Genomic DNA, 27,991 nt, shown 5'->3' with positions numbered 1-27,991 from the left:
GATCTCCTCCCCAACCCGGAGATGGCACTCCACCCTTTTCCGGGCGAGAACCATGGACTCGGACTTGGAGGTGCTGATTCTCATCCCAGTCGCTTCACACTCGGCTGTGAACCGATCCAGTGAGAGCTGAAGATCCTGGCCAGATGAAGCCATCAGGACCACATCATCTGCAAAGAGCAGAGACCTAATCCTGCAGCCACCAAACCAGATCCCCTCAACACCTTGACTGCGCCTAGAAATTCTGTCCATAAAAGTTATGAACAGAATCGGTGACAAAGGGCAGCCTTGGCGGAGTCCAACCCTCACTGGAAACGTGTCCGACTTACTACCGGCAATGCGGACCAAGCTCTGGCACTGAGCATACAGGGAGCGGACTGCCACAATCAGACAGTCCGGTACCCCATACTCTCTGAGCACTCCCCACAGGACTTCCCGAGGGACACGGTCGAAAGCCTTCTCCAAGTCCACAAAACACATGTAGACTGGTTGGGCAAACTCCCATGCACCCTCAAGGACCCTGCCGAGTTGTAGACATTATTGGAAAATCAAGACAACCATGACATTATGTTCTTTACAAGTGTATGTAAACTTTTGACCACGACTGTATATTTTTACATGCCATTTGCTGCAGATTGTCCTTTCATTGCTGGAAACAATGGGGGTTTCGAGTAAACACCCTGACTGACGCGATTAAGTAGGCTACAAGCTAGCGGCAACAGACTCTATGAAGTCCCCAGCGTTTAATCAGTCAGTTTGATCGATAGCTCATCTGACAGGCGGGACTTTAGCTGAGGGCTCTCTCCTGTTACACATCAGGTAGCTGTATAGTCTCAACACACGCACGGACGCACTACCCACACCGCCTGTGAGAAACGGATGAAAAAGCAATCCCCGGCTTTGAGAATGATTGTCCACACATGCGCGTCCGAGGGTGTGTCGTTAATCTGAACTGTTTGGGTTGTCTAAACGACTGTGATCACAATTCTTCTTCACGCTTCTCCTGCAGCGTCTCATCCAATATAAGCTTCGCAAGACGGCGGCGGTGTTAGCTTTCTTAATCGTAAATGGAAAATGATTTGAATCCGTGCAGATTGAGTGACAGTGTACACACGCTTGAGTGGGGTGTAGGTAGACCTGGGCCGATAACAACGATATATTGACCTGCAAATTGTTGGCAATAAACTATACTATTGTGATTATTTTGAGACCGAGTTAACCACTGATGTAATAATAATACCAACCACTCAATTCCCCATTGAAGTCTTTGAATGCTGAGCTTCGACACTGTTTGATGCAGTCTACTGATATGGGAATTATTGAGAAGGAAGTTGTGTCAGTGGCCTGTGAAAAGCAATGGATTCTGAACAAAGGTTCCATGTGTTCTCGCGCATATTTAGTCAAAATGTAGGTAGGTAGGTCTTCATTGTCATTGCACAAGTACAACACAACTTTGTTTTCAGCACAAACCCGTTCAAGATTAGACAAACAGTGTACAGGGTTACAGAACAGGAACACTGATGGGTCGCCCCGTAAAAGACGGGAAAAAGGTAAACGCTGGGGGAGGATGAGTAAAAAAATACAATCTAGAGTGGGAAAAAACCTCCATAGCAAAGCACATATACATATTACAACATCTCGAGACTTGCAACAGAGGGGAGGGAGTGGGGGGCCACGGTGGCAGGCTGCAGCTCTTCAGGTGCTGCCCATCCGTCCATCACCCCTAAGGGATTTGCGTCAGGGGCGTTGGATGGGGGGTGTGATGTGTGTGTGTGTGTGTGTGTGTGTGTGTGTGTGTGTGGCGTATATTTTTAGGTAAGTAGGTCTTTACTGGCATTGCACAAGTACAACGAAACTTTGTTTTCAGCACTAAACCGTTCAAGATTAGACAAACAAACAGTGTACAGGGTTACAGAACAGGAACGCTGATGGGTCGCCACAAGGCGCCTCATAAATGATGGGAAAAAGGTCAACGCTGGGGGAGGATGAGTAAAAAAATACAATCTAGACTGGGCTCCTAAGCGGGCCCAGTCTGGAGTGGGAAAAAACCTCCATAGCAAAGCACATATACATATGACAACATACAACTCGAGACTTGCAACAGAGGGGAGGGAGTGGGGGGCCACGGTGGCGGGGCTGCAGCTCTTCAGGCGCTGCCCATCCGTCCATCACCCCTAAGGGATTTGCGTCAAGGGCGTTGGATTGGGGGGGGTGTGTGGCGTATATTTTTAGGTAAGTAGGTCTTTACTGGCATTGCACAAGTACAACAAAACTTTGTTTTCAGCACTAAACCGTTCAAGATTAGACAAACAAACAGTGTACAGGGTTACAGAACAGGAACGCTGTTGGGTCGCCACAAGGCGCCACGTAAATGATGGGGAAAAAGGTCAATGCTGGGAGAGGATGAGTAAAAAAATACAATCTAGACTGGGCTCCTAAGGGGGCCCAGTCTGGAGTGGCAAAAAAACCTCCATAGCAAAGCACATATACATATTACAACATACAACTCGAGACTTGCAACAGAAGGGAGGGAGTGGGGGGCCACGGTGGCAGGCTGCAGCTCTTCAGGCGCTGCCCATCCGTCCATCACCCCTAAGGGATTTGCGTCAAGGGCGTTGGATGGGGGGTGGGGTATGTGTGTGGCGTATATTTTTGTGGATGCATGTGTGTGTGTGTAAGCCTGCCGCTTGTCTCTATTCCACGGCCTTGACGTCGTGCAGTTGCTAGTCCAACGTCAACAACAACAACAGGTGTGTGTCCATGAGAGACCAGAAGGGAGTTTGTTGTGTCTTCGCCGCACTGTCCTTTGGGAGAGTCTCGAAGCCAGGGAAACAATCCAAAATAAAATTTGCTATTCACTCTAAATTGTCTATGACTGATCCTCAAAATTCATCCTGTGGGGCAGACAGTCCGATGTTGTCCACAGTTCTTCCCACATCCTCCAATCATTTGTAAACACAACAGTGCATATTTGACCACTTCTTGTTTGACATTTTAAGAGAAGCTTAGCTTCCCCTGCAGTCTGAGAGCAATTGCGGCTTATTTGAGGTAACTGAATAATGGATTATTCCCCCGCTGATTCTGTCCTGCCTTTTGCTTGGGTCTTCCTTCAGTACCTTGTGGTGGAAACATCACATCGGAAAACGGAACCGTCTTCTCCCCACGGTACCCAGAAGACTACCTCAACTCGGCTGACTGCACCTGGTTGATCACCGTTGCTCCTGGCTTTGGGATCAAGCTCAACTTCACCTTGCTTCATGTTCACGGGCCCCACGACTTTATAACGGTCTGGTAAGGAATGACTTCCATAGTCGGGATTTCGATCTTTGGATTCTTTTGCTTAATTTTGAAAGACCATATGTCCTTTTTAATCCCCTCTTTAATGCCTGGCTGACACTACAATATGTGCGACCCAAATGGGATTTTGCATGCAGAAGGCTTTCAGTACCAGTCCTAGTTGATCCATTCTCCCCAAGGCAGGCTTCAGAGCTCCCCCTCAGTTGTGTTCTGATTGCCAACGAACCTGGCAACATGACGACTTCATGAAAGTCCAAATGAATTCTGGTGACATCTATGTTTTGCAGATGATACAGTAAATGGTCTACCACATGGTGCTTTGACTGCCTATTGAGTGTTTTACTGCGCACATTTTACCTCAGTTAAGCTTTTATGGCACCAAGCTGTGGGAAAGAGTGAAAGTCAGCCTATTATTCGACAGCATTGTTACTCTTCCATAAAGGTCCCCCACTGGCTTGATCTTTCCCAGCATACTCCCCGAGCACCAAGATGTGGACTATCATGTTCCCACAGTTTCAACTCACCCCCTCTGTGTATCTAGCCACTGAACTACTGAGCCAAGGAAATGGGCCCCGTAATGGCAGCTTGGCCGGAGTGCAGTCAGGCAGTAGTCCCCAGCCGGCCATTTCCAGAGCCGCCTGTAATCTCCCATGCCCACTCTGACAGCCAAAGACAGATGGTTTCTAAGCTGAATGGTTGTGGTATAATTCTGGGAGCTGACTTAATCAGCCAGGCCTACGCCAGGGGACATCTTAGACCTTCTAAAGACATTCCCATCGGTTGCTAGTTAGTCCAAACCTTCCAGTCCAGATCGGTGTGTAGATGCAATATTTACCTTCTAATAGCATTTGGTAATATCAGAGACCCTATGACCATGCCTTGTTTTTCCTAGGGACGGTCCACAGGAAACGGCAAGGAAACTTGGCGTGTTCACCGATGGTGAGCCCAATGAACCACCCAGCAGCACATCCAATCAGGTGCTGATCCGTTTCCGTAGTAACACAGAGAAAGGTGGATTGTTTCGTATTGACTTTCAAGGTAGGTTCATCATTTTGGCAACACATTTTTACTTTTTTGACACACACGTTTCATTTCTCTGACTTCTTTTTTCCAAAGCTTACAGGCTTCAGTTCTGTCTACCTCCGACCATAATTCCAAATGCAGAGATCCTGATGGCAAGCAAAGAGTTTAAAATAGGTACGTTTGTTACTTGTCACTCGTTTATCGCGGTTAATTGGTTTAGGTGAATATCCGTAAAAGGAAGGACTTCTTATTTGTAAATCAAATCATTCCGTAGAGCCTAGAAAAAAACGTGTTTACAGCCTCCTAAACAGTTATCATTATTAGAGCTCTCTAGTTGTATTCAATATATACAAACCACGTTTCCATATGAGTTGGAAAATTGTGTTAGATGTAAATATAAACGGAATACAATGATTTGCAAATCCTTTTCATCCCATATTTAGTTGAAAATGCTACAAAGACAACATATTTGATGTTCAAACTGATAAACTTTAATTTTTTTTTGCAAATAATAATTAACTTAGAATTTCATGGCTGCAACACGTGCCAAAGTAGTTGGGAAAGGGCATGTTCACCACTGTGTTACATCACCTTTTCTTTTAACAACACTCAGTAAACGATTGGGAACTGAGGAAACTAATTGTTGAAGCTTTGAAAGTGGAATTCTTTCCCATTCTTGTTTTATGTAGAGCTTCAGTCGTTCAACAGTCCGGGGTCTCCGCTGTCGTATTTTACACTTCATAATGCGCCACACATTTTTGATGGGAGACAGGTCTGGACTGCAGGCGGTCCAGGAAAGTACCCGCACTCTTTTTTTACGAAGCCACGCTGTTGTAACACGTGCTGAATGTGGCTTGGCATTGTCTTGCTGAAATAAGCAGGGGCGTCCATGAAAAAGACGGCGCTTAGATGGCAGCATATGTTGTTCCAAAACCTGTATGTACCTTTCAGCATTAATGGTGCCTTCACAGATGTGTAAGTTACCCATGTCTTGGGCACTAATGCACCCCCATACCATCACAGATGCTGGCTTTTGAACTTTGCGTCGATAACAGTCTGGATGGTTCGCTTCCCCTTTGGTCTGGATGAAACGATGTCGAATATTTCCAAAAACAATTTGAAATGTGGACTCGTCAGACCACAGAACACTTTTCCACTTTGCATGAGTCCATCTTAGATGATCTCGGGCCCAGAGAAGCCGGCGGCGTTTCTGGGTGTTGTTGATAAATGGCTTTCGCTTTGCATAGTAGAGCTTTAACTTGCACTTACAGACATAGTGACAAACTGTATTTAGTGACAGTGGTTTTCTAAAGTGTTCCTGAGCCCATGTGGTGATATCCTTTAGATATTGATGTCGGTTTTTGATACAGTGCCGTCTGAGGGATCGAAGGTCACGGTCATTCAATGTTGGTTTCCGGCCATGCCGCTTACTTGGAGTGATTTCTCCAGATTCTCTAAACCTTTTGATGATATTACGGACCGTAGATGTTGAAATCCCTAAATTTCTTGCAATTGCACTTTGAGAAATGTTGTTCTTAAACTGTTTGACTATTTGCTCACGCAGTTGTGGACAAAGGGGTGTACCTCGCCCCATCCTTTCTTGTGAAAGACTGAGCATTTTTTGGGAAGCTGTTTTTATACCAAATCATGGCACCCACCTGTTCCCAATTAGCATGCACACCTGTGGGATGTTCCAAATAAGTGTTTGATGAGCATTCTTTAACTTTATCAGTATTTTTCCCAACTTCTTTGTCACGTGTTGCTGGCATCAAATTCTAAAGTTAATGATTATTTGCATAAAAAAAAATGTTTATGAGTTTGAACATCAAATATGTTGTCTTTGTAGCATATTCAACTGAATATGGGTTGAAAAGGATTTGCAAATCATTGTATTCCGTTTATATTTACGGTACATCCAACACAATTTCCCAACTCATATGGAAACGGGGTTTGTATTAAAGGCCGTCTTATATTTGAGTCAATACAATAAAATGTGGATTTGAGTTTGCACATTTCTTTAATTCCAAAGGTCCTTGAATCTATTACTGTGTAGATGAGCAAACACCTGTGACACTGTGAAAGATTATCACCCTCTTTTTTTTACCTTGAACATTTCATTTTCTGTGCAACACACGCAGCTTGTGTGCTGACTAAAGGGATGCTGCTGATTGGACATTTTGTCCTGTAAGTATGTTTTGGATCTGGCACCGTAACAATGTTTCTCTCTGTGCAGGTGACATCGTACGCTACAGGTGCTTTCCCGGCTACCATCTAAGCGGCAACGACATCCTCACGTGTCGCTTGGGAACATACTTGGAGTTCCAGGGGCCTCCACCTTCATGTGATGGTGAGTAGGTCAGATATCTCTTCGTCTCGGAGTCATTGTTCAAAACTCCAGAACCGGTTCTAAGCTTTTTGTGGCCCTGAACATTTGTTTGTGGCCCCATGTTGGTCTTTAATAATATGTATTTATAATTGTTGAACTCCTAAATGGTCCTCCACCAAAATATTTTAGTGTTATTTATCTAAAACATGTTTTTGTTTAGTTTTTTACCAAAAATGTGTTATAAAGTAGTCAGAATTTGAGTTCTTAAATCGCCATTACTCACCTGAATATGATTATAAATATGTCAAGTTTGCCTTTACTTCATAGTGTAAGGTAGAGATTATTTGAATCATGTATAAATATTTTAGTGATTATACATGATCATCTTTATTATTATTATTAATAATTAATAACAATAATAATAAATAATAATAATAATAATAATAATAAATAACAATAATAAATAATAAATAGTAATAATACAAATAATAATAATTCATAATCTGAGCCGAGGATGTCGTTGTGGCTTGTGCAGCCCTTTGAGACACTTGTGATTTAGACATTGATTGATTGATTGATTAATATCAGTGCATCTGCTGAGGGTTGAGCCTCCCCCTGTCTATAAAAACTACTAACATAACTTCTTTGAACTTTAATCAAGGGTCCTTGAATGCACCACAGTTATGTCCTATGAGATGCAAGAGTGGAAGTTAAACATAATTTTCGTCTATGGTTCCACAAATGATGTCCATCCATCCATTTTCTACCGTTTGTCCCTTTTGGGGTCGCGCTGGAGCCTATCTCAGCTGCATTCGGGCGGAAGGCGGGGTACACCCTGGACAAGTCGCCACATCATCACAGCCACAAATGATGTATTCTATGTTTGTCCTTTCGTCTGTCACCTCATGCTGGTTCCAAAATGTTGGACCTGTGTGCATACTTGCCAACCTTGAGACCTCCGATTTCGGGAGGTGGGGGGTTGGGGGGCGTGGTCGGGGGGTGGGACGGGGGTGTGGTTGAGGGCGTGGGCGTGGTTAAGAGGGGAGGAGTATATTGACAGCTAGAATTCACCAAGTCAAGTATTTCAAACATATATATATATATGTATATATATATATATATATATATATATATATATATATATATATCTTTACATCCTGAAAATATGCAAACAAAACTGTGTTTAGATAATTGACACTTCAAACTTGCATAAATACATCTTAAGGAATATAACATAACTTGGCTTCTGAGAGCTTCAAAATGTAATGAATAAAATGCTAAAGTTGTTGATAAACAAGCAATTATTTTAATAATTAAATATGGTCATTTTAAATGAATTATTATGATCATTTAATTATTAATTATTTCCAATATGTCTATTTTAATGTATAATTCTATGGCTGGATGTAATAAGGAGTCAGAAAAAAAAAACAAATAAAAATACAATTAATTGTGATGTTTTTAGCAAAATATAGTAAAAATGTATTTAGTTTAAAAAAAAAATATATATATATATATATATATATATATATATATATATATATATATATATATATATATATATATATATATATATATATTTATTTTTAGGTAAGATAAACATAATAATACAATTTATCTCTAGTCTGAATGATTTAGTTCTTGTCACCCTGTTGTCCTCCCGTTGTGAAAAAAGGATGTCCTCACTCAGGTCCGCATAAAGCTGGAGGGGCGTGGCCTCCAGCTCCAGCTGAAAATCGGGAGATTTTCGGGAGAATATTTGTCCCGGGAGGTTTTTGGGAGAGGCGCTGAATTTCGGGAGTCTCCCGGAAAATTCGGGAGGGTTGGCAAGTATGCCTGTGTGTGAATGCCAAAACGTGAACTTTGATGACGTTGTGACGTCGGTGTTGGGTTTGCTGCTCCCAGATGGAGTAAACCATTTTGCATTTTTGGAAGCGGGTGTTAATAGTCTTAGATTAGTCCTGGTGCCGCGTTTAAAGTATCACCTTGATCGGTCATTTTGAAGCACAAATACGCCCTCTTTATTAATCAGAAGTGCCCGTTTGTTGCCATTTTTTCCTTACCACACTGTTTCTGCTTGTATGTGTGCATGTGTGCGCGTTTTGTCACACCCACATGAGCACGGCAGCATGCAGATGGAAAAAAAAGCACTGGTATTTGTCAAAGGCCCTCTAGTATTGTATTTAATTAAACAGTACCGCAGTACTTAAAGGGGAACATTATCACAATTTCAGAAGGGTTAAAACCATTAAAAATCAGTTCCCAGTGGCTTATTGTATTTTTCGAAGTTTTTTTCAAAATTTTACCCATCACGCAATATCCCTAAAAAAAGCTTCAAAGTGCCTGATTTTAACCATCGTTATATACACCCGTCCATTTTCCTGTGACGTCACATAGTGATGCCAACACAAACAAACATGGCGGATAGAACAGCAAGTTTATAGCGACATTAGCTCGGATTCAGACTCGGATTTCAGCGGCTTAAGCGATTCAACAGATTACGCATGTATTGAAACGGATGGTTGTAGTGTGGAGGCAGGTAGCGAAAACCAAATTGAAGAAGAAACTGAAGCTATTGAGCCATATCGGTTTGAACCGTATGCAAGCGAAACCGACGAAAACGACACGACAGCCAGCGACACGGGAGAAAGCGAGGACGAATTCGGCGATCGCCTTCTAACCAACAATTGGTATGTGTTTGTTTGGCATTAAAGGAAACTAACAACTATGAACTAGGTTTACAGCATATGAAATACATTTGGCAACAACATGCACTTTGAGAGTGCAGACAGCCCAATTTTCATCAATTAATATATTCTGTAGACATACCCTCATCCGCTCTCGTTTCCTGAAAGCTGATCTGTCCAGTTTTGGAGTTGATGTCAGCAGGCCAGGGAAGCTAGGGTCGATATTCTTCTCTTGATCATCTTCGGTGGCATAAGGGACGGTGTGAGCCAAGACATCCAGGGGGTTTAGCTCGCTCGTCTGCGGGAACAAACTGCCGCCGTTGCTTGCCGTGCTACCGAGGTCCTTTGTCCCTGATTTGCTCACACACTCCGGCAGATTCAATGGGGGTCTGGCGGCAGATTTCTTTGACTTTATCGTTGGAAATGCATCTGCTTTGAGTGTCGCAGGATATCCACACATTCTTGCCATCTCTGTCGTAGCATAGCTTACGTCGGTAAAGTGTGCGGAACAAACGTCCAATTTCTTGCCACTTTGGCATCTTTGGGCCACTGGTGCAACTTGAATCCGTCCCTGTTCGTGTTGTTACACCCTCCGACAACACACCGACGAGGCATGATGTCTCCAAGGTACGGAAAACAGTCGAAAAAACGGAAAATAACAGAGCTGATTTGACTCGGTGTTTGAGAAAATGGCGGATTCCTTCCCGATGAGAGAGAATAATAGAAAGGCGTTTAATTTGCCAAAATTCACCCATTTAGAGTTCGGAAATCGGTTAAAAAAATATATGGTCTTTTTTCTGCAACATCAAGGTATATATTGACGCTTACATAGGTCTGGTGATAATGTTCCCCTTTAATTAGTACCAATACACCAGAGCTGGGCAAATATTTTGACTTGGGGGCCACATTGAGAGAAAAAATGGGTTTATAAATGATATATACACATTTAGCTGTAAAAATCTGCTGTAGAGTATGTGTGTTTGGGTCCTTTTTTGTCAATAATACCAAAATCCACAATGTCCGCTAGAATTCTAAAAACGTTATGACCTCAAAAAAAAAACAGAATGGAATCTTACAGTTCTTTACTGAACGGGACACCCAAAATGTACATTTAAAATAAAGAAAGTGGGATTTACAATATTAACTAAGAACAATAAAACACTGAATATTAACAACTTTCTTTAATTCTCAGACCAGCTCCTCAATGTTTTACAATCAAGCAAAACACAACAAAAATTTACCGAACAGCAAAATATGAATGCAAAGTGTAATAAACACCTGCAATATGATTTGTATCACTTTCATGCAGAACTTTGTTGTAAAAATTTGCTTCCGCATCTGTCTGGGGCTGGCTGCTCTGAAAACAAACCCCGCCCACTTTGCTTTGTTTTCTGCTCTGAGCTGCTGTGACGTAGATTACCGTAATAACTCTTATAACACTCAAAAGTGCAGATTTCAACCATTGAAATACTTTCTATAGTTCAAGACGTACGGTCATTTAAAAACATCACTGCACATCATAATGGCGGCTACAGTTTTGATGTTAAAGGTCTAAAAAAATGTATGTAGAACGTACGGCGGGCCAGATTAAAAATCTTAATGGGCTCCATGTGGCCCACGGACCCTATTTTGCCGAGATCTGCAATACACCCCACAACCCTACCCCGGAAAACAGTATACAGTCGTGGTCAAAAGTGTACATACACTTGTAAAGAACATCATGTCATGGCTGTTTTGAGTTTCCAATCATTTCTACAACTCTTATTTTTTTGTGATGTAGTGATTGGAGCACATACTTGTTGGTCACAAAAAACATTCATGAAGTTTGCTTCTTTTATGAATTTATTATGGGTCTACTGAAAATGCTGGGTCAAAAGTATACATACAGCAATGTTAATATTTGCTTACATGTCCCTTGGCAAGTTTACCTTCAATAAGACGCTTTTGGTAGCCATCCACAAGCTTCTGCTTGAATTATTGACCACTCCTCTTGACAAAATTGGTGCAGTTCAGCTACATTTGTTGGTTTTCTGACATGGACTTGTTTCTTCAGCATTGTCCACACGTTTAAGTCAGGACTTTGGGAAGGCCATTCTAAAACCTTCATTCTAGCCTGATTTAGCCGTTCCTTTACCACTTTTGACGTGTGTTTGGGGTCATTGTCCTTTTGGAACACCCAACTGTGCCCAAGACCCAACCTCCGGGCTGATGACTTTAGCTTGTCCTGAAGAATTTGGAGGTAATCCTCCTTTTTCATTGTCCCATTTACTCTCTGTAAAGCAGGGGTGCTCATTACGTCGATCGCGAGCTACCGGTCGATATCGGAGGGTGTGTCAGTCGATCACCAGCCAGGCATTAAAAAAATAGTCCTAAAAATGAGCGATCATAGATCTTCACTATGACGTCACTTTCGTCACTTGATTGACATTCACGGCACCCGAGGGTCTTCTGAGATGACGCTGGCTGCTGCCAGCTCATTAAAATTACCGACTGGAAGGCGAGAAACACTTTATTTTAACAGACTCTGGCGCCGTACCTGTCGTCAAAACTCCAAAGACCGACTGCACAGTTGCACAATAAAAGCGCTGCTTCATCCTGCCTGCGCTACCAAAATAAGAGTCTCAGAAAGCTGGCGTGCACAAGCTAGCAAGCTACGGAGTTTGCCGACAATGTATTTTTTGTAAATTGTATACAAAGGAGTACGGAAGCTGGATAAATAAGATGCCAAAAACCAACCACTTTCATGTGGTATTGGACAGAAAGGAGGACTTTTTTTCTCCTCCATTCGAAAATGCGGACCTTATCAGCACCACTGTCTGATTCCAATCAATGCAAGTCATCAGAATCAGGTAATACACCAACTTATATTCTTGTCTTCATGAAAGAAAGGAATCTATATGTGTTAATTATGCTTGTATTATCTTTAAACACCTTTAACTTGTTAACAATATTAACTATGTGTTAAACATTCTTGTATTATCATTAAACACCTTTAATTTATTAACAATATTAACTATATGTGTTAAACATGCTTGCATTATCACTAAACATCTTTAACTTGTTAACAATATTAACTATATGTGTTAAACATGTTTGCATTATCTTTAAACACCTTTAACTTATTAACAATATTAACTATATGTGTTAAACATGCTTGTATTATCATTAAACACCTTTAACTTGTTAACAATATTAACTATATGTGTTAAACATGCTTGTATTATCTTTAAACACCTTTAACTTATTAACAATATTAACTCTATGTGTTAAACATGTTTGCATTATCATTAAACACCTTTAACTTGTTAACAATATTAACTATATGTATTAAACATACTTGTATTTTCATTAAACACCTTTAATTTATTAACAATATTAACTATATGTGTTAAACATGCTTGTATTATCTTTAAACACCTTTAACTTATTAACAATATTAACTATATGTGTTAAACATGTTTGCATTATCATTAAACACCTTTAACTTGTTAACAATATTAACTATATGTATTAAACATACTTGTATTTTCATTAAACACCTTTAATTTTATTAACAATATTAACTATATGTGTTAAACATGCTTGTATTATCATTAAACACCTTTAACTTGTTAACAAAAACATATATTTTATAAATAAGTAAATATAAATTATATATATGAATGAGGTAGATCCCCACGACTTGATCAATTGAAAAGTAGCTCGCCTGCAGAAAAAGTGTGAGCACCTCTGCTGTAAAGCAGCAGTTCCATTGGCAGCAAAACAGGCCCAGAGCATAATACTACCACCACCATGCTTGATGGTAGGAATGGTGTTCCTGGGATTGAAGGCCTCACCTTTTCTCCTCCAAACATATTGCTGGGTATTTTGGCCAAACAGCTCCATTTTTTGTTTCATCTGACATCACATGGACAAAGATAAGACCTTCTGGAGGAAAGTTCTGTGGTCAGATGAAACAAAAATTGAGCTGTTTGGCCACAATACCCAGCAATATGTTTGGAGGAGAAAAGGTGAGGCCTTTAATCCCAGGAACACCAAGCCTACCGTCAAGCATGGTGGTGGTAGTATTATGCTCTGGGCCTGTTTTGCTGCCAATGGAACTGCTGCTTTACAGAGAGTAAAGGAGGATTACCTCCAAATTCTTCAGGGCAAGCTAAAATCATCAGCCCGGAGGTTGGGTCTTGGGCGCAGTTGGGTGTTCCAACAGGACAATGACCCCAAACACATGTCAAAAGTGGTAAAGGAATGGCTAAATCAGGCTAGAATGAAGGTTTTAGAATGGCCTTCCCAAAGTCCTGACTTAAACGTGTGGACAATGCTGAAGAAACAAGTCCATGTCAGAAAAACAACACATTTAGCTGAACTGCACCAATTTTGTCAAGAGGAGTGGTCAAGCAGAAGCTTGTGGATGGCTGCCAAAAGCGCCTTATTGCAGGTAAACTTGCCAAGGGACATGTAAGCAAATATTAACATTGCTGTTTGTATACTTTTGACCAGTGTTGGGACTAACGCGTTACAAAGTAACACGTTACTGTAACGCCGTTAGTTTCGGTGGTAACTAGTAATCTAACGCGTTATTTTTTTATATTCAGTAACTCCGTTACCGTTACTACATGATGCGTTACTGCGTTATTTTACGCTACTTTTTATGTAGTATAAAGTGTGTTTTATCGGAGCGCTGCTGTGTCATCGTTCTGATTCTTCTTGTGTCACAAGCCGGAGAAGAGAGAGAGACATGCGCTCTGTGTGGGTGTGTCTGAGTGTGAGTGTGGGGAGCGAGGGGGGGGGCGTGTCTGATCATGGCGGAGCCAGAAGTCGAGTTTGCTAACATGGAGATATTTTCACTACTTTTCTTTTGTTGAGCACAAAGAAAATAACATTTTAGTTAAATGTAAATTGTGCTTTGGATCAAAGATGCCATCTACTGCCCAAAACAGCAATTCAAATCTGCTGAAACAAGCTACATAGCAACATGCTTCGACGAAGCTAGTAAAGAGAGACAGAGACTCTGATGCCACTTCACCTCCACCACCACCACCACCATTCACCGCTGAAGGTACACACTCTGTCAATCAATGTTCCCTCTAATTGTTCATGTGTGAGCAAATGCAAAAAGTCCCTGAGCATTGAGTGGAGTCCATGTGAGCAACTTTAGACGTGCACACTGTGGCTACACCAGCAGCACACCTGTCCCAAACCTCACTAAATAACAACTTACATTTCCATCCATCCATCCATTTTCTACCGCTTGTCCCTTTCGGGGTCGCTGGAGCCTATCTCAGCTGCATTCGGGCGGAAGGCAGGGTACACCCTGGACAAGTCCCCACCTCATCACAGGGCCAACACAGATAGACAGACAACATTCTCTTATTATTATAATCAAATGACAGCAGTCATTTCCATTTCTAATATAAGTGTTTAGGCCCACTTATAATGACAATAACAAAAAATATTGTTTTTCATGAACTGTGTACTTGTATTGTTTGTCTGGGTGGAGGTCCTGTTTGGAAATAATTTGTACCCCTTTCAGACATTGCATTTAGTTCCCATTAAAACATTCACATGTTGCACAATGAGATGTAAGCAGGGGATCATGTGTACATTCCTGCAACTTCCTGTTTGTAAAAAATATATTTTTATTAGTATTTATTTAATATACTAACAGCATTTAATGATTAATATTTATAAATTAAGATTCCTAATAAATGACACTAGAATAAGCACACATTTGATTGGTAAATCATAGAGTAACGACCTGGAATGACACTTTATGTGTGGTGTTGGAGTTGTCCGACTTTTTGTGTGGCTGTAAACGCATCACTGGCTCAGTGCCATATGTGCATGTGTTGGCGCAAGTGAGAAAGAGCGAGCGGCTGCTGTTGATATAACAAAGTTACTTTTGGTCTGGTTTGTACTGCAGAAAATGACCACTTTTGCTAGATATCATTTTTTTTTACTAATATTTTGGTGATGTGTTTATGGCCGACAATAAAGAGTTTTGCTCAGTAAAGTGATGGATGGAATTCATGTCCTCAAAGCGTCTCGACAGACGTTACAATATTTGAACAATGATGACGAAAACGGTTTTCTCTGTCGTGTCCGTGTCGTGTCGAAAATTGTTATGCGCTTATTTTTTTATTTGATTTTGTGCGTGGCATAGATTTGCCGTGCGCAGAGGACGCTTGAGCAGTGCACAATTGCACAGGCGCACTCCTGAGAGGGAACGTTGCTGTCAATTCTCTTATATACTCTTTCATTCTAGATTTCTAGAGTGTTTGATTATCACATCACTCTAAATGTATAGACTATAAAGTTCACAAACATAAAGAGGGATCCTAGTGGGCCAGGCCAATCTTTCCTTATCTCTAAACTAAAACTGGGGAAATGTGGAGAGTCTTCTGGGCTTCAGACATGATTTTGTATCAGAATTACTTGAGGAAGAAAATGCCTGGTTAGACTTTGTGTATGTAGTGTGTGCCTTTCTTGGTTTACATCTATGCTGTTATTATGCTGTTTGTTACTTATGTATGTTATGTTGCAGCTATTTAAAATAGTTTTGTCAATTTGTTCTGGCCAGAAACAAATTGGCCTTTGTAACATATCTTTGTCTTTGTGTGTTGTATGTAGACCACATGGCTTAGCAGAGTTCAGTGATGCAAATGTATGTCAAGTTGATCAACATATTGTATTATTCTCCAGTGCAATAACAGTACTGAAATGAAGGCTAAAAGGGCATTAATGGGAGCTCTAAAAAAAAAAAAAAGACAAAAAGAAGTAACTAAATAGTTACTTTTCACAGTAACGCATTACTTTTTGGTGTAAGTAACTGAGTTAGTAACTGAGTTACTTTTGAAATGAAGTAACTAGTAACTGTAACTAGTTACTGCTTTTCAGTAACTAACCCAACACTGCTTTTGACACATTTTCAGTAGACCCATAATAAATTCATAAAAGAAGCAAACTTCATGATAGTCTAAAAGTGACAATTGAGCTGTATTCACACCTGCAATGTGCACAATTAGGATTTTCAAATCCCATTCTCCTATTTCACGGGTGTGTTCACGCACTTTTACCAGCTGGGCCCATATGTCTGACTCCCACGGGTGCTGCACCACCCTGAAGTCACACAGAGCAACCGCTCCATGTCAGTTTGCCAGAACTTCTCATCACCACAGATGCTACTTGGCTCCCTGGAGAACTGAGAGCGGCGGCTGTGTTGCTGAGACCGGTCCTCCCAAAGGACCTAATGGGTGCACACTTACCACGCTCCGCACATTTCCTCCGGGCCAGAGGAAGCGGGTGCACGCAGAGGTCCCTGGTTTTCTCTGCGCTTTTCAAAATATTATGAAAGCATGTTTTTTTCCAGAAATTCTTGTGTCTCGCTCTACATTCATGGTGCATCTTGTCATTATGTCTCCCACACTGGTGGATATTCAGCTATTCAGACTGAATAGGAAATAGTACAATGAAAATCTGCCAGTTTTAGGTGATTAAAGGAGGGGAATCAATAAGTTCGGCTCAATGTATGCTGGAAATTCTACCCGTTTTTAGTAGTCAGACATGTTTGAACCCACAGAATGACATAGTTTTGACAGCACTGGCATGCACACCCAGCGTGATTGGCAACTATAACCACTAAAAATTCACACTTCATGACTGAAAAAGCGCTTGATGGCAACACATGTGGCGCTTCAATAACTCATGACATCCTGAAACGTTTTTGCTGGGAAACCCTTTTTTCTTTTTTTTTGGCCTTTTTTTTTTTTCCTGTTTTTCACAGATTTTGCTCTCCACAATTAAAAAAAAAAAAAAAGAGTCCAGCCCGAGCTTGACACTTTTAGCAGATCACATACTCTGCGATATGTGCCCCAAAGATCGGCCAATATTACAGCGGACATCATGTACTACAGAGTTAGGCTGTTTACTACAAACCCCGTTTCCATATGAGTTGGGAAATTGTGTTAGATGTAAATATAAACGGAATACAATGATTTGCAAATCATTTTCAACCCATATTCAGTTGAATATGCTACAAAGACAACATATTTGATGTTCAAACTGATAAACATTTTTTTTTTTTGGAAATAATCATTAACTTTAGAATTTGATGCCAGCAACACGTGACAAAGAAGTTGGGAAAGGTGGCAATAAATACTGATAAAGTTGAGGAATGCTCATCAAACACTTATTTGGAACATCCCGCAGGTGAGCAGGCTAATTGGGAACAGGTGGGTGCCATGATTGGGTATCAAAGTAGATTCCATGAAATGCTCAGTCATTCACAAACAAGGATGGGGCGAGGGTCACCACTTTGTCAACAAATGCGTGAGCAAATTGTTGAACAGTTTAAGAAAAACCTTTCTCAAGCAGCTATTGCAAGGAATTTAGGGATTTCACCATCTACGGTCCGTAATATCACCAAAGGGTTCAGAGAATCTGGAGAAATCACTGCACGTAAGCAGCTAAGCCCGTGACCTTCGATCCCTCAGGCTGTACTGCATCAACAAGCGACATCAGTGTGTAAAGGATATCACCACATGGGCTCAGGAACACTTCAGAAACCCACTGTCAGTAACTACAGTTGGTCGCTACATCTATAAGTGCAAGTTAAAACTCTCCTATGCAAGGCGAAAACCGTTTATCAACAACACCCAGAAACGCCGTCGGCTTCGCTGGGCCTGAGCTCATCTCAGATGGACTCATACAAAGTGAAAAAGTGTTATGTGGTCTGACGAGTCCACATTTCAAATTGTTTTTGGAAAGTGTGGACGTCGTGTCCTCCGGACCAAAGAGGAAAAGAACCATCCGGATTGTTATAGGCGCAAAGTTGAAAAGCCAGCATCTGTGATGGTATGGGGGTGTATTAGTGCCCAAGACATGGGTAACTTACACATCTGTGAAGGCGCCATTAATGCTGAAAGGTACATACAGGTTTTGGAGCAACATATGTTGCCATCCAAGCAATGTTACCATGGACGCCCCTGCTTATTTCAGCAAGACAATGCCAAGCCACGTGTTACATCAACGTGGCTTCATAGTAAAAGAGTGCGGGTACTAGACTGGCCTGCCTGTAGTCCAGACCTGTCTCCCATTGAAAATGTGTGGCGCATTATGAAGCCTAAAATAGCACAACGGAGACCCCCGGACTGTTGAACAACTTAAGCTGTACATCAAGCAAGAATGGGAAAGAATTCCACCTGAGAAGCTTCAAAAATGTGTTCTTCAGTTCCCAAACGTTTACTGAGTGTTGTTAAAAGGAAAGGCCATGTAACACAGTAGTGAACATGCCCTTTCCCAACTACTTTGGCACGTGTTGCTAGCATCAAATTCTAAAGTTAATGATTATTTGCAAAAAAATTAAGTTTATCAGTTTGAACATCAAATATGTTATATATCTTTGTAGTGCATTCAACTGAATATGGGTTGAAAATGATTTGCAAATCATTGTATTCCATTTATATTTACATCTAACACAATTTCCCAACTCGTATGGAAACAGGGTTTGTAGTTAGGAGCCCCTAGTCTGACGTCATAGGTCAACCGGATAAGCAATACATTAATTCGCCCTAAAAGGAAATTAGCGCCCCCCGGTGTACGGTAGGCACACGGCGTATGACCAACACCAGCCTTACATGGATTCAATTATTTAAAATGTCAATAAACTTCTCGGAAAATAGACAAAGTATTTGAGAAATCCAACTAATTTAGTGCATGGAAACGTAGTGACTGTGTGCGTGTCAGCAGGGTGGCTGTAAAGGAGGACAATTCAGCGATATTTGGTTGTTTTGGCTTTGTTATTAAATAGAAAGTTGCTGCACAGCAGTTGATATTGAGTAAAGTGTACACACATTGACTAAAATATATCCAATCCACTTTATTTATTTAGCACATTTAAACAACATGTTTCCAAAGTGCTGCACAACAATATTAAAAACAATATTAAAATATGATGAATAAAAACGATGAATGAATAAAAACAAAAAATAAATACATATAAAACCAATATAAAATAAATATGATTAAAAATGATTTTAAAGGGTAAAACCAATTAAAACAGTAAATAGAAATGAGCATTTTAAAAACACAGAGGACCACACAACTCACGTAGTGTTAAAAGCCAGAGAATAAAAGTGGAGACTTAAAACACTCCACTGTGGGAGGGAATATGGACTATTCACCTTTACATTGTTTCTAATAGAGAAACGTTTCTGTTTACAAAGGCTGGTCAAGAACCAAATAACTTTGTTCATCGAGGTTCCACTCTGACGGAACATTTCCGTGCAGGTCTAAGGAAGTCGTACTGAGGTCAGTTCTTATTAACTAAACAATTTATTTCCCATGATTAAATTTTAGCACAAAACATGCAAATTAAATTCAAGTTTGATTTTAAAAAAAAAGCTGATTATAAGTGCTCATACAGTCGTGGTCAAAAGTTTACATACACTTGTAAAGAACATCATGTCATGGCTGTCTTGAGTTTCCAATCATTTCTATAACTCTTATTTTTTTGTGATAGAGTGATTGGAGCACATACTTGTTGGTCACAAAAAACATTCATGAAGGTTGCTTCTTTTATGAATTTATTATGGGTCTACTGAAAATGTGAGGGTCAAAAGTATACATACAGCAATGTTAATATTTGCTTACATGTCCCTTGGCAAGTTTACCTGCAATAAGGCGCTTTTGGTAGCCATCCACAAGCTTTTGCTTGAATGTTTGACCATTCTTCTTGACAAAATTGGTGCAGTTCAGCTAAATGTGTTGGTTTTCTGACATGGACTTGTTTCTTCAGCATTGTCCACACGTTTAAGTCAGGACTTTGGGAAAACCTTCATTCTAGCCTGATTTAGCCATTCCTTTACCACTTTTGAGGTGTATTTGGGGTCATTGTCCTGTTGGAACACCCAACTGTGCCCAAGACCCAACCTCCGGGCTGATGATTTTAGCTTGTCCTGAAGAATTTGGAGGCAATCCTCCTTTTTCATTGTCCCATTTACTCTCTGTAAAGCAGCAGTTCCTTTGGCAGCAAAACAGGCCCAGAGCATAATACTACCACCACCATGCTTGACGGTAGGAATTGTGTTTCTGGGATTAAAGGCCTCACCTTTTCTCCTCCAATCATATTGCTGGGTATTGTGGCCAAACAGCTCCATTTTTGTTTCATCTGACCACAGAACTTTCCTCCAGAAGGTCTTATCTTTGTCCATGTGATGTCAGATGAAACTTAAAATATTAACATTGCTGTATGTATACTTTTGACCCTCACATTTTCAGTAGACCCATAATAAATTCATAAAATAATCAAACTTTATCATGTTTTTTGTGACCAACAAGTATGTGCTCCAATCACTCTATCACAACAAAATAAGAGTTGTAGAAATGATTGGAAACTTGTGTGTATCGCGACTGTAAATGAAAAAGTGAGGGCCACCAAATACATTTTGCTTCGGGCCTCGATTTACCTAGGGGTGGCCCTGGAAGCGGGACTCTATAAACTAGCTCCACCTCAGTTAATCTGAAGAGGGGTTTTTTTTGGGGTGGGGGTAAGCAAAAAGAAGCAGTTTGCCCAGAGGTGAAGCAGGGAGGGACGTCTTTACCGAGCAGAAGGACGGCGATGGAGAAGAGGAGGAGGAGTTTAGTGCTGAGGCGAGCAAGGGGAGGACAAGGAGAGACTGAGGCTGGAATGCACGGCTCATTGAAATGCACGGGACATGGCGGCTGCAGCTGCACCTATCAAATCACCGCTCCTGGCTCTCATAGAGAACACCACCCTAACTGCCCCTGCACACACACAGACACACACACGTATGTCACACCATGCATGTACACACACACTTACACAACGTTATTCCGTGCACGTGGCTTTGAGCAGAGTGGATGGTGTCAGTGCGGTGGTCTCCTAAAGAGCAGTGCTGGAGCCTCCGGTCTGTTCTGCAGTGCCCCCCCTCCCCGGGCGCCAATATCCTCTCTCTGCATTGCCTCTGACTGCACCCTTCTCGCCTCCACTGACTCACCAGCAACACACTCTTCTTATGCAACACCCCCACCTGCCATCTTTGCATAGGCCGCGCTTCAAATCACATGTCCAGTAACTACCATTTTACTTTGGATTCAATACGGTAGCAATCCTCGCTCCTTTTGTGTGTGTGTGTGTTCAAATGTGATGATAAATGTTGGTTTAAAGAAAGCACGTTTTAGTAAAACATTTAACACTGAGCTGTACTGTCCAGTTATTACCTTGTTTTCATTTGCAAGTACTGTATGTTCTATTAATATTATATACTATACTATTATATAATGTTTTCCTACATTCTGGGTCTCATTTGCAAGTACTGTATATTCTACTAATATAATATACTACACGCACTCTGTAAAAAACGTAATAAAACAAAAATAAAGAGGTGCACGGCAAAAAGTGTACTTCAAGAAAAAAGCAAGGCCAGCAACACCCGTGTCCTTCTAATAAATTTAGAAGGCGCTACCCATCACAGACTGGTTTCGACAAACTGACGAAGACATTGTCGAAACCGGTCTGTGATTGGTAGCGCCTGCGCAGTTTATAGTAAAAGTATTATTAGGTCACGAGTGATGTTGTAAAACTTATAAACATTGCTCGGAGTAATGAATGAATGAGTAGAGTAGAACCCTCATGGACGAATACCAGTACATTTTCAACCTGCAGTGAGCAAACTCGTCCAAAAGATGGCGACGTAGCTCAAACAACAACACACCGTTTCAGTGTCTCTGTCGGTGTTTTATGAGAACTATATGTGGAACGCTAAACATTATCGCCGTCAGCGAAGAAACATCTACAAATCAGCCGCGCCGTTTTATAAGCCGCAGGGATCAAAGTGTGGCAAAGACGTATTAAAATACACTATATTGCCAAAAGTATTTGGTCACATGCCTTGACTCACATATGAACTTGAAGTGCCATCCCATTCCTAACCCATAGGGTTCAATATGATGTGGCTCCACCTTTTGCAGCTATTACAGCTTCAACTCTTCTGGGAAGGCTGTCCACAAGGTTGCCGAGTGTGTTTATAGGAATTTTCCACCATTCTTCAAAAAAAGCGCATTGGTGAGGTCACACACTGGTGTTGGTGGAGAAGGCCTGGCTCTCAGTCTCCGTTCTAATTCATCCCAAAGGTGTTCTATCGGGTTCAGGTCAGGACTCTGTGCAGGCCAGTCAAGTTCATCCACACCCGACTCTGTCATCCATGTCTCCAAACTGTTCCCACAAGGTTGGGAGCATGGAATTGTCCAAAATGTTTTGGTATCCTGGAGCATTCAAAGTTCCTTTCACTGGAACTAAGGGGCCAAGACCAACTCCTGAAAAACAACCCCACACCATAATTCCTCCTCCACCAAATGTGAATTGTGAAGACATGATGGAACACAAATTAGCTTTGATGATCGTAACCCCCCACCCCAGACAGACCAGAGAGGATTACTGCTGCCCCGTATTCATGTTGTCATCGTGTCATCATGGTGAGGTCCTGATCCAAGCTAATACGTATCTAGTGCTCCACCCCTCTCAATCAGCGCCGTATCGCCCCTCTGCTCGTGCTAATTAAATTCCTTTTGGAGCACCGCAGCGTTCAAAGACCTGATGCACCCTGGAGTTATGTTCCAGCGTGGTATGGTCAATAAATTAACAACCCGCTTTGTTCGCTTACTTGCAGAATTCGTCAGATGAATCGTTCCATTTTAGCTACAAGAAGATTGCTCATAATATTTAGTTTTTTAACTTTACTTGACATCAAATGTATTTATTTATCTTGTTGATGTAGATGAACATATCTGATGTACATCATTACTTTTAACTTGGTACTTGACATATGCTAACTGGTAGCATGCTAATGTTTTGCTGATTTTGCAACCATAGACCTTGGTACTTTACATATGCTAACTGTTAGCATGCTATTTTTTTTTTGCTAATTTTTTAACCGTTTACCCCAGAGTCATAGAGCTTGGTAATTGACATGTGTTAACTGTTAGCATGTTAACATTAACATGCTAACATGTATTGCCAATTTTTCAACCGTTTACCCCATAGTCTTATAACTTGATACTTGACATATGTTAACTGTTAGCATGCTAACATGAACATGCTAACATGCATTGCCAGTTTTTCAACCGTTTACCCCAGAGTCTTATAACTTGGTACTTGACACGTCAACTGTTAGCATGCTAACATTAACATGCTAACTTTTTAAGCCAATTTTTCAACTGTTTACCCCAGAGTCTTATAACTTGGTGCTTGACATATGTTAACTGTTAGCATGCTAACATTAACATGTTAACTTCTTTAGCTAATTTTTCAACCGTTTGCCCCAGAGTCTTATAACTTGATATTTGACATATGTTAACTGTTAGCATGCTAACATTAAAATGCTAACTTTTTTAGCTAACTATTCAACCATTTACTCCAGAGTCTTATAACTCGGTACTTGACATATGTCAAGTGTTAGCACGCTAACATTAATTTGCTAACTTTTTTTGATAACTTTTCAACCGTTTACCCCAGAGTCTTATAACTCAGTACTTGACATATGTCAACTGTTAGCATGCCAACATTACTATGCTAACTGTTTTAGCCAATTTTTCAACTGTTTACCTCAGAGTCTTATAACTTGGTACTTGACATGTGTTAACTGTTAGCAAGTTAACAATAGCATGCTAACTTTTTTTGCCAATTTTTCAAACGTTTTTTCCAGTCTTATAACTTGGTACTTGACATATGTTAACTGTTAGCATGCTAACATTAACATGCCACATTTTTTGCCAATTTTTCAACCGTTTACCCCAGTCTTATAACTTGGTACTTGACATATGTCAACTGTTAGCAGGTTAACATTAACATGCTATATTTTTTGCCAATTTTTCAACCGTTTACCCCAGAGTCTTATAACGTGGTACTTGACTAATGTTAACTGTTTGCATGCTAACATTAACATGTTTACTTATTTAGCTAATTTTTCAACCGTTTACCCCAGAGTCTTATAACTTGGTACTTGACATATGTCAACTGTTAGCATGCTAACATTACTATGCTAACTTTTTTAGCCAATTTTTCAACCGTTTACCCCAGAGTCTTATAACTTGGTACTTGACATGTGTTAACTGTTAGCATGCTAACATTAACATGCTAACTTTTTTAGCCAATTTTTCAACCGTTTACCCCAGAGTCTTATAACTTGGTACTTGACATGTGTTAACTGTTAGCATGCTAACATTAACATGCTAACATTTATTTCCAATTTTTCAACCGTTTACTCCAGAGTCTTATAACTTGGTACTTGACATGTGTTAACTGTTAGCAAGTTAACAATAGCATGCTAACTTTTTTTGCCAATTTTTCAAACGTTTTTTCCAGTCTTATAACTTGGTACTTGACATATGTTAACTGTTAGCATGCTAACATTAACATGCCACATTTTTTGCCAATTTTTCAACCGTTTACCCCAGTCTTATAACTTGGTACTTGACATATGTCAACTGCTAGCAGGTTAACATTAACATGCTATATTTTTTGCCAATTTTTCAACCGTTTACCCCAGAGTCTTATAACGTGGTACTTGACTAATGTTAACTGTTTGCATGCTAACATTAACATGTTTACTTATTTAGCTAATTTTTCAACCATTTACCCCAGAGTCTTATAACTTGGTACTTGACATATGTCAACTGTTAGCATGCTAACATTACTATGCTAACTTTTTTAGCCAATTTTTCAACCGTTTACCCCAGAGTCTTATAACTTGGTACTTGACATGTGTTAACTGTTAGCATGCTAACATTAACATGCTAACTTTTTTAGCCAATTTTTCAACCGTTTACCCCAGAGTCTTATAACTTGGTACTTGACATGTGTTAACTGTTAGCATGCTAACATTAACATGCTAACATTTATTTCCAATTTTTCAACCGTTTACTCCAGAGTCTTATAACTTTGTACTTGACATATGTCAACTGTTAGCATACCAACATTAACATGCTACATTTTTTGCCAATTTTTCAACCGTTTACCCCAGAGTCTCATAACTTGGTACTTGACATGTCAACTGTTAGCATGCTAACATTAACATGCTAACTTGTTTAGCCAATTTTTCAACAGTTTACCCCAGAGTCTTATAACTTGGTACTTGACATGTCAACGTTAGCATGCTAACATTAACATGCTAACTTGTTTAGCCAATTTTTCAACCGCTTACCCCAGAGTCTTATAACTTGTTACTTGACATATGTTAACTGTTAGCATGTTAACATTAACATGTTAACTTCTTTAGCTAATTTTTCAACCGTTTACCCCAGAGTCTTATAACTTGGTACTTGACATGTGTCAACTGTTAGCATGCTAACATTAACATGCTAACTTTTTTAGCTAATTTTTCAACCATTTACCCCAGAGTCTTATAACTTGGTACTTGTCATATGTCAACTGTTAGCATGCTAACATTAAAATGCTAACTTGTTTAGATAATTTTTCAACCGTTTAACCCAGAGTCTTATAACTTGGTACTTGACTAATGTTAACTGTTTGCATATTAACATTAACATGTTAACATGTTTAGCACATTTTTCAACCGTTTACCCCAGAGTCTTATAACTCGGTACTTGACATATGTTATCTGTTAGCATGCTAACATTAACATGTTAACTTCTTTAGCTAATTTTTCAACCATTTACCCCAGAGTCTTATAACTTGGTACTTGTCATATGTCAACTGTTAGCGTGCTAACATTAACATGCTAACTTGTTTAGCTAATTTTTCAACCGTTTACCCCAGAGTCATATAACTTGGTACTTGACATATGTTAACTGCTAGCATGCTAACATAACATACTAACATGTATTGCCAATTTTTCAACCATTTACCCCAAAGTCTTATAACTTGTTACTTGACTAATGTTAACTGTTCGCATGCTAACATTAACATGCTAACTTTTTTTGACCATTTTTCAACCGTTTACCCCAGAGTCTTATAACTTGGTACTTTGCCATATGTTAACTGTTAGCATGCTAACATTAGCACGACGAAGAACGTTCCAGCATCCATGTGGTCCTCAACCAGTCAAAGTTGTGTCACTGCTGTTCTTCGCATGCTGACATTAGCACGCTAACTTTTTTTAGCACATTTTTCCAATCGTACACCTCTGACCCGTATAACTTGGTGTGTGACACATGCTAACTGTTAGCATGCTAATATTTTTTTGTAGCAAATTTTTTTTAGCCGTGTATCTCAGATGCTTACGACTTAGTACTTGATGTGAGTTAACCCTTTGCATGCTGACTTGAGCTCTTCAGTTCCATTTCAGTGGCGTTAATAAGGACACAATGTTATGCAGAGGTGTACTTACAACAAATTTGTAGACAAATGATGCCATTTAGAGTGTGGGGGAGGGGAGGACTTATTGTATCCCCCCTGAACGCAGAGATGAATGCACATCACACAGTCATGGGAGAAGACTGGTCTGCCTCATTAGGAGGGAGATTTCATTGGGAGGCCAATCAGCATTGATCGCAGCTGGCGTGCGGAAGGAAGCTCCTTTCTTCGCCTGTCAGATTTGTCGCCCGGCGCCCGTTTGTTTACCGCCAAACACAACCCAGCTCCATCTCAAAGTGGGTCGCTTTGATAAGTTGCGGCCTACGGATAAAAGCCCCCCCCCGCTCCCCGTGTATCTGTTTCCAGGCATTGAAAGGTCACTGACAGCACTCATCAAAGAATTGATCATCTTAATGAACGTCACGCTTATTTTTCACACGCTACTTCCAGGATTCAATCACCTCAGCTGACAGTGATGAATTCCAGCCTTTCTCAACGCACGCTTCTACTGCTGGCATAACGGTGCAGACCTATCTATTACAGCACAACACATAGAGCAACTTCCTGTAAGCAAGCGGATGTGTCTGACCATCTCCTGGGGAACTCAACAAAAATCTAATTTTTTTTCTTTCAGTTTTACATTTTTACATAGCTTTGGGTCACTATAACACCTTTGATTGATTGATTGATTGATTGAAACTTTTTTTAGTAGATTGCACAGTACAGTACATATTCCGTACAATCGACCACGAAATGGTAACACCCGAATAAGTTTTACAACTTATTTAAGTCAAAGACTCTCTTTAAGAAGGGGAACCGGAGGGTGTGTTCTAACTATCGTGGGATCACACTCCTCAGCCTTCCCGGTAAGGTCTATTCAGGTGTACTGGAGAGGAGGCTACGCCGGATAGTCGAACCTCGGATTCAGGAGGAACAATGTGGTTTTCGTTCTGCTGACCTCGACTGCGGATGTTGTGGATCGGTGGAGGGAATACTTCCAAGACCTCCTCAATCCCACCAACACGTCTTCCTATGAGGAAGCAGTGCCTGGGGAATCTGTGGTGGGCTCTCCTATTTCTGGGGATGAGGTTGCTGAGGTAGTTAAAAAGCTCCTCGGTGGCAAGGCCCCGGGGGTGGATGAGATCCGCCCGGAGTTCCTTAAGGCTCTGGATGCTGTGGGGCTGTCTTGGTTGACAAGACTCTGCAGCATCGCGTGAACATCGGGGGCGGTACCTCTGGATTGGCAGACCGGGGTGGTGGTTCCTCTCTTTAAGAAGGGGAACCGGAGGGTGTGTTCTAACTATCGTGGGATCACACTCCTCAGCCTTCCCG

General features: G+C 40.7%; 1 protein-coding gene across 1 annotated transcript in view; it reads left to right on the top strand.

Annotated features, from left to right (window-relative positions):
- csmd2 (CUB and Sushi multiple domains 2) overlaps window positions 1-27,991 on the top strand; it is an 828,472-nt gene that overhangs the window by 645,913 nt on the left and 154,568 nt on the right. The window contains exons 44-47 of the mRNA XM_061982429.2: window positions 3,111-3,288; window positions 4,187-4,332; window positions 4,411-4,491; window positions 6,551-6,664. Of these exons, the coding sequence (XP_061838413.2) occupies window positions 3,111-3,288; window positions 4,187-4,332; window positions 4,411-4,491; window positions 6,551-6,664 (519 nt within the window). The remainder of the gene's footprint in view (window positions 1-3,110; window positions 3,289-4,186; window positions 4,333-4,410; window positions 4,492-6,550; window positions 6,665-27,991) is intronic.

The sequence above is a fragment of the Nerophis lumbriciformis genome, linkage group LG21 (genome assembly GCF_033978685.3).
Source record: "Nerophis lumbriciformis linkage group LG21, RoL_Nlum_v2.1, whole genome shotgun sequence".
Lineage (NCBI taxonomy): Eukaryota > Metazoa > Chordata > Actinopteri > Syngnathiformes > Syngnathidae > Nerophis > Nerophis lumbriciformis.
Note: the sequence above shows the minus strand (reverse complement) of the source record. Positions and strands in the feature narration are given on the sequence as shown.